The sequence below is a fragment of the Chelonoidis abingdonii genome, chromosome 19 (assembly GCF_003597395.2).
Source record: "Chelonoidis abingdonii isolate Lonesome George chromosome 19, CheloAbing_2.0, whole genome shotgun sequence".
In the NCBI taxonomy this organism is placed as follows: domain Eukaryota; kingdom Metazoa; phylum Chordata; order Testudines; family Testudinidae; genus Chelonoidis; species Chelonoidis abingdonii.
Window position 1 is genome coordinate 2,878,135 of NC_133787.1, and position 7,367 is coordinate 2,885,501.

At 57.1% G+C, this 7,367-nt stretch overlaps 1 protein-coding gene across 1 annotated transcript; it reads right to left on the reverse strand.

Annotated features, from left to right (window-relative positions):
* Nucleotides 1-1,673: 1,673 nt before the first annotated feature.
* LOC116833709 (fibulin-7-like) lies at nucleotides 1,674-7,017 on the reverse strand. The gene is made up of 3 exons (XM_075073833.1): nucleotides 7,014-7,017; nucleotides 6,722-6,860; nucleotides 1,674-2,034 (listed from the first exon to the last, which is right to left on the reverse strand). The coding sequence occupies exons 1-3, from the start codon at nucleotides 7,015-7,017 to the stop codon at nucleotides 1,674-1,676; spliced, it is 504 nt and encodes a 167-aa protein (XP_074929934.1).
* Nucleotides 7,018-7,367: the final 350 nt, after the last annotated feature.

A 7,367-nucleotide genomic window follows, 5' to 3' on the forward strand; every position in this document is an offset into this window, starting at 1 on the left:
TGTGACCCCTAGACAGAGGAGCAGCTTGGGGGCTCTGTGGCCTGGCCAATGGGAGCTGTGGAGCTGGTGCTGGGGGTACGGGCAGCGCACAGAGCTTCCCTGATTGGTCCTGTGCCGAGGGGACATGCTGGTCGCTTCCGGGAGCTGCGCAGAGCCAGGGCAGGCAGGGAACCTGCCTTAGCCCCGCTGCACCGCTGACCGGACTTTTAACGCCCCATATGTCATTGTACTGACCTGCACCTGGGTGTGTCTATGGTGCAAGTGCTTGGGCCATGCTGGGCCCTTGGTGAGGAGGCTGCAATGGGAAAGCCTCCAGCAGGGTGCAGGCACAGCAGGAAAGGAGGGGACTCTAGGCTGGGTTTGAGGATAGTTACCCCAGGGGCTGGGCGCTGGAGCAGGCTCCTTGTGCATGGTCCCTGGGCTCTCTGGAACTATCAGGGCCTGGTTACCAGGGTGGGAATGGGTTGAAAGAGGCTGTGTGAGAAGATGTGGAACTGGGGAGGGCTGACAGCAGCCTGCTCCCTCGTGCTCCCGAGCCAAGCTTGCGGCCCCACGCCCTGCCCCACGTCGCTCCAGCCCAGCTCTGTGGGGTGAGCCAAAGGATGTAGCAGGACGCCAACCCTCTGTGGGTGGTTTCTGATCAGATAGTAACTACGAGGGGTCCCCCCAGAGCTGCGTGCTGGTTTCAGGGGCTGCCAGGGGCCGGGGACGTGTCAGGCCAGGGAACACATATAGCGTAAGGGCAGCGCATGTACCCACCCCCTCCATGGCAGCTCACTCCCCAGCCCCTCCTGCCCTGACTCTGCAGATGCCATGGCCCAGGCAGTCAACGCAGGGCCTGTCAGGCAGGGTGGGTGCAGCCAAGGAAGGCAGCATGGGCCCCTGTTTGCAGGTGGGTAGTCGAGACCCAGACGGCCTGGCCTGGCAGCACCTGGCCGGCTCACGCTGAGGGAGCAGGCGTGAGGAGAGCTCAGGTGCTGGACAGCAGAGGGACACGGAGGTGAGGCTTGGAGCACTACCCTGTCGATGGGAAGCAGTGCTGGGGCTGGGGCTGGGTCAGCCGGCCATAGGGGAGGAGGGCAGAGTCTGCTGCTGGCTCGCTCGGAGGCCTGGGTCCCGTGCCGGCGCTGGGGGGCAATGAGCGGAGAGGGCTCCTGCTAGGGACGTTGCTGGTTTATTTTATGTTACTACGTATGAGAAGCCGAATCCCGCGTTGGCAGTTCCTGCTCTTCTGCTTGCAATGCTGCTGCCGCCCTAGCCAGATGCGGCATCTAAGCCCCGGGCACCTACGAGAGCAGCGGAAGGGAAGCTGGAGGGGCGGCAGGGAAGTGCAGCTGGCAGCTGACATGGGATACCCCACGGGCTCATGGCCAGGCTGGGGAGCAGATCAGCTACCCCAGGAGCACCCTCGACCCTGCGCTCCTGGGCACTGGCCATGGTGATTTCTCTGCCATCCACAGCCAGCCCCAGTGAGACCATGACATGCTATAGTAGGGGCGAGATCACTAGGGGCAGGACACTAGGGGCGAGGTCTTTGCCAGGTGAAGAATGGGGGTCTCCAAGGAGGCAGCTCCCCAGACATTGACTAGAAGCCAGCTTGGCTGGATGCCCTGGAAGCCCCGTCTCGGCTCTGAGGCGGGTGTCTCTGCATCGGGCTGGCAGCGTCGAGGGGTTCAGAACTCATACTGGGAGATGAAGGCCGTGACCCTGAAGATGTGCTTCCCAAGAAGAACCTTCTGGGCGAGTTTGCTCATTTCCAGCTCCACCTCCAAAGTGGTCGGCCCCACCACCAGGCTGGTGAGGATCAGCTCGCCAGTGTGCCGGTCAGAGCGCCGCACAGCGAAGACGCCCTGGCCCCTGCCACCTGTGATGGTGAAGCGGAGGCTCTCGCCCATCAGGTGGGTGGTGGACATCTTGAAGAGCACCCTGGGCACGGTGCGGTTGGACTGGAGCGGCAGGTAGTGGAAGGAGATGGAGTTGGCGGCCAGGCGGCAGGCTCTGCTGTTCACAGGGCACGGGTTGCGCGCACACTGACTGGGGGGAAGATAGAATCATAGACTCATAGGACTGGAAGGGACCTCGCGAGATCTCTAGTCCAGTCCCTGCACTCCTGGCAGGACTGAGTATGATCTTTCTAGACCTCCCTAGGCAATTTATTTCAGTGCTGAACCACCCTGACAGTCAGGAATTTTTTCCTAATGTCCAACCTAAACCGCCTTTGCTGCAGTTTAAGTCCATTGCTTCTTGTCCTGTCCTCAGAGGTTAAGAACAATTTTTTCCCTCCTTGTAACAACTTTTTATATACTTGAAAACTAAACAAACCCAGTTTTTTCAATCTTCCCTCATAGGTCATGTTTTCTAGACATTTAATCATTTTTGTTGCGCTTCTCTGGACTTTCTCCAATTTGTCCACATCCTTCCTGAAATGTGGGCCCAGAACTGGGCACAATACTCCAGTTGACACCTAATCAGTGCGGAGTAGAGTGAAAGAATTACTGTTGATTCATATTTAGCTTGTGATCCACTATGACCCCCAGATCCCTTTCTGTGACACTCCTTCCTAGGCAGTCATTGTCCCTTCTGTACGTGTGCCACTGGTTGTTCCTTCCTAAGTAAAGTACTTTGCATTTGTCCTTATTGAATTTCATCCTATTTACATCAGACCATTTCTCCGGTTTGTCCAGATCATTTTGAATTTTAATCCTATCCTCCAAAGCACTTGCAGCCCCTCCCAGCTTGGTATCGTCCACAAACTTGATAAGTGTGCTCTCTATGCTATTATCTAAATCATTGATGAAGATATTGAACAGGACCAGACCCAGACCCAGTCCAGGTACAGAAGTTTAGCTGACTGGTCTGTATTTCCCTTTTTATAGATGGGCACTATATTTGCCCTTTTCCAGTCTTCTCAACTCTCTCCCATCTTCTATGACTTTTCAAAGATAATCGCTAATGGCTCAGATATCTCCTCAGTCAGCTCCTTGAGTATTCAAGGATGCATTTCATCAGGCCCTGGTGACTTGAAGACAGCTGAATTTGTCTAAGTAATTTTTCACTTATTTTTTCCTTATTTTAGCCTCTGATCCTACCGCATTTTCACTGGCATTCGCTGTTAGACATCCCATCACCACCAACCTTCTTGGTGAAAACCAGAACAAAGACGTCATTAAGCACCTCATCCTCTGTTAGTGTTGCCCCCCACCCCCTCATGGAGTAACGGGCCTGCTCTGTCCTTGGTCTTCCTCTTGCTTCTAATGTATTTGTACAATGGTTTCTTGTTACCCTTTATGTCTCTAGCTAGTCTGGTCTCGTTTTGTGCCTTGGCCCTTCTAATTTGGTCCCTACATCCTTGTGTTATTGGTTTATATTCATCCTTTGTCATTTAACCGAGTTTCCACTTTTTGTAGGACTCTGTTTCTATTTTTAGATGGTTGAAGATCTCCTGGTTAAGCCAGGCTGGTCTCTTGCCAGACATCCTATCATTCCTAGCAGTGGAATAGTTTGCTCTTGTGCCCTTAATCATATCTCCTTGAAAAACTGCCACTTGTCAGTTGTTTTTCTCCTTAGACTTGCTTCCCATGGGCTCTTACTTAGCAATCTCAGGGAGTTGGTAAGTCTGCCTTGAAAGCCATTGTGCTGTTCTCCCTCCTACCATTCCTTAGAATCACAGACTCGACCATTTCATGATCACTTTCACCCAAGCTGCCTTCCGCTTTCAAATTCTCAACCAGCTCCTCCCTATCTGTCAAACTCAAATATAGAACAGCCTCCCCCCTAGTAGCTTTCTCCACCTTCTGAAATAAAAAATTGTCTCCAGTACATTCCAAGAACTTGTTGGAGAAGCTGTGCCCTGCTGTGTTACTTTCCCAACAGATGTCTGGGTAGCTGAAGTCCCCCATCACCACCAAGTCCTCTGCTTTGGGCGATTTTGTTAGTTGTTTAAAAAGAGCCTCATCCACCTCCTCTTCCGGGTTAGGTGGTCTGTAGTAGACCTCTACCACGACGTCACCCTTGGTTTTACCCCTTTTATCCTTACCCAGAGACTTTCAACAAGTCTCTCTCCTATTTCCATCTCAACCTCAGGCCGTGTACACGGTTGTAATATACAAGGCAGGGAAAAGGCCGTGAGATGGGGATGGTGGCAGGGCAGGTGGGTGGGATGCCCTGGGCTGGGCCAGGGGACCTAGGATAATATTATTTGAAATGTACCATTAGTTAGCATGTGACCCCCTAAAAGGGTTACCACTGTACACCAGGGAGCACATGGGCCGCGGCTGTAGAATCCTGCCCCATCCAGCTCCGCCAATGCCCCTCAGTCTTGCCCCCCAGCCCCCCAGTGGGCTTCCCCCCGCCCCACACATCTACACCCAGCTCTGCAGAAATGTTTCTAGCCTCAGCTGCAAGGCCCACTCCTGTGCCAGTTGTTAATGAGCCACGTCTGCCTGGGCCCCACATGGAGGGAAGTGTAGCAATGGCAGTGCCTGCTGAGGGTTAGCAAACTCATGGCACGTGTGACCTAAGCCACATTTAAAGCCAGGCCTTGCAGTGGAATGCCTGGGCCTGAGGCCGGCCACCCTGGCAAGCTGAGCTCTGTCTAGCATCAGGGCAAGCCAGGGAACCCCAATGCAGGCCCCAGACCCAGCCTCTGACAAGGCAGCTGTGCCAAAGGGGTGGCATCCTTAGCAGCCTCCCAGCTAGTCTGCACGTACGCCGAGGAACCACAGACACGATGGCCAACCGTTGGACTCAGCGTGGGCCCACAGTGCTTGGCCGGTCTGCAACCAGGGTCCTGTGAGGCTAGGACAGCTCCAGTGCTCCGGGTCAGAGCACTCCCCCACCGTCCCCCCGAGCTGAGCTCTTGGGATGGTCTAGACCCAGGTCTCCCGAGCAGCAAGGGCCGAAAAGGCCCGGTTCTGCTCTCAGCCATGCCCCGGGAACGCCACACAGCTGTGGAGCGACTTGCTTTAAACTGGTGCAGCTGAGGGCAGAGTTTGCCGTTTGCTGAAAAGCAGAGGGAGCCGGGGGAGAGGGGGCAGGTTGACCGAGGCGCTGATGAGAACCAGGGTGTCCCGGTCCCACCCTGCACACAACATTCATCGAGCCGGTCCCACCGACAGCTGGAGGCTCCTGCTGAGTGTTCAGGGTGACCCCTTGAGGCTGCCAGCTGGGGGGGCTCCGCAGAGCCCGGTGCGAGTGTTATTCTCTGATGGAAGAACCTCCCTGCGCAGAGATGGTGCCTTCGCAGGGCCCCTGAGGCCCCAGTGAGCGACTTTGGGTCTAAACAAGCCGAGCCTGTGGAGCTGGGGGAACAGAGCTGGTCTGCCCCTGTGAGCTGCCAACCCTCTGCTCAAAGCCAGCCAAGGGCGCAGCTTCCTGGGCAGGCCTGGTTGTAGGTTGAATTCCCGCCATGGGAGCTGCATAAACAGGATGTTTGGAAATGCAGGCGCAGCCCCAGCCCCACCCCTAGTGACGCTGGACTGCAGCTCAGGCTGTTGGTGCCAGGCTGCCCGTCCAGGAGATGCCTTGGGTGGGATGCCAGTGCTGGCAGCATGCAGCAGAGCCGCAGCCTGCTCCAAGGGGGGCCTGACAGCGGGATACGCATGTGCCTCTGCAGGCCCTGGTTTTGTGAGCCCCCCTTGGAGGCCAGCCCAGAACACAGGCTTTGCAGGAAGGAAGGCGTGTGGGCAAGAAGTGCTGAACCTTGTGTGCCCCTAGTGCCTGGGACAAGCCGCACCAAGGGTGGGGAAAGCCTGGGAAAGCAGCCAAAGCCTGGGCCAGCCTCAGAAGGGAAGAAGGCCAGGAGAAGGGGCTGTGGTGAAGCTGGTACTCAAACCAAGCTAGGTCTTCAGCCACAGCACGCAAAGCTGGTCAGATGGGGAAACTGAGGCATGGAGACTTCACTAAGGTCACCCAGCAGGCCCATGGCAGTGCCAAGAAAAGAACCCAGCGCTCCTGAGTCCCAAGCCAGTGCTCTACTCACTAGGCCACACTGCTCCCCTGGAGAGTTCCCCTTTGCTCCCCGGGTGCCTTTGCTTTAACAAAGCCCACGGGGGGTGGAGGGTATTTTGACTTGGGGACAGCCCCTGAACGGCAGAGATGTGCCACCAGTTTCCTGCCAGGTGGTTCTCTCATTTTGAAGCAAGTCAGACTATGCCACCTTAAAGCAGTGCATCTGCACCTGAGCGTTTCCCCTTCATTGGGTCTGTAGTGTGTACACACACACACACACACACACACACACACATTGGGTCTGTAGTGTACACACACACACACACACACACACACACTCTCTCTCTCTCTCTCTGATTCAGACAGACCCATTGCAGGAGATAGCGCAGAGCTCTCCGGTCACCCACCTCTGAAGAGACGCTGCCGCCTGCAGCAGTGGAGCAGAAGTAGGGGCGCAATGCGCCAGGCCAGGCCAGGCCACCCTTACTTCTGCGCTGCTGCTGCTGGGCACCCAGCCACCATCTGCCGCCTCGTGCCCCCTCCCCCAAAATACATTCTGCGGCCCCCTCCCTGGGAGGGCATCCCTGCCAGTTTGCCTTACACAGATACTTGTGTCTGGCAACCAGCCGGTGTCCCTGCCAGGCACAGCGTAGGGCACGGGCAGCCTCTGCCAGCAGGGGGCACTGTGCCTCCCATGCCAGCACCTACCTTGCAGGGACTCAGCACCCCCCCAGAGCCACGGGCTGCCGCCTGCATGCACAGAAACACTTACTGGACTGAGGTCTTGACGTAGCTGGTGTTGAGCCTGGGCTCGGGGCACTCGGGGCGCACACACCGGTAGCCCCCGAAGACATTGACACAGAGCTCGCCACGGCTGCAGTTGTGCTGATTGTTGGCGCATTCGTCCACATCTGGCAGAGCAAACAGAATCCCCCAGATCCTGGTGTGAAGCGCTTCCACCGTGGGCCAGGGCCTCGCCCTTCCCAGCTACCCAGCTGTGGCCACACACCCTGCCAGTGTCATTCCTGCCCGGGCTGTTTAGCCCCCGTCTGCTGAGCCATCACGCATGGCAGGCCCAGCGTCTGCTCCGGGGCAAAGATGGGGGCCAGTGGGCATTTGCCTCTTCAGAATCAGGCTGGTGCCAAGGCAAGGGGAGCCCAGGGTGCTTTGGCAGCAGCCTGGCACTCAGGCAGGGGGCAGAGCTGATCCCGGGGGGGGATGGTGCCAGGTGTGGTGCCAGGCCCAGGCCCATGGGCACCCAAAGGGGCTTGAGGCTTGCCACGCTGCTGAGCTGAATGCACAGGCGGGCTCTGGGCTGGGTCCCCTTCGCAAGCCGTGGTGCGGTGACCCCGCAGGGAGTGAGGTCTCTCTCCCCTCCCTCGACGCAGGTGCTGCTCACCGATGCACATGTTCTGGTC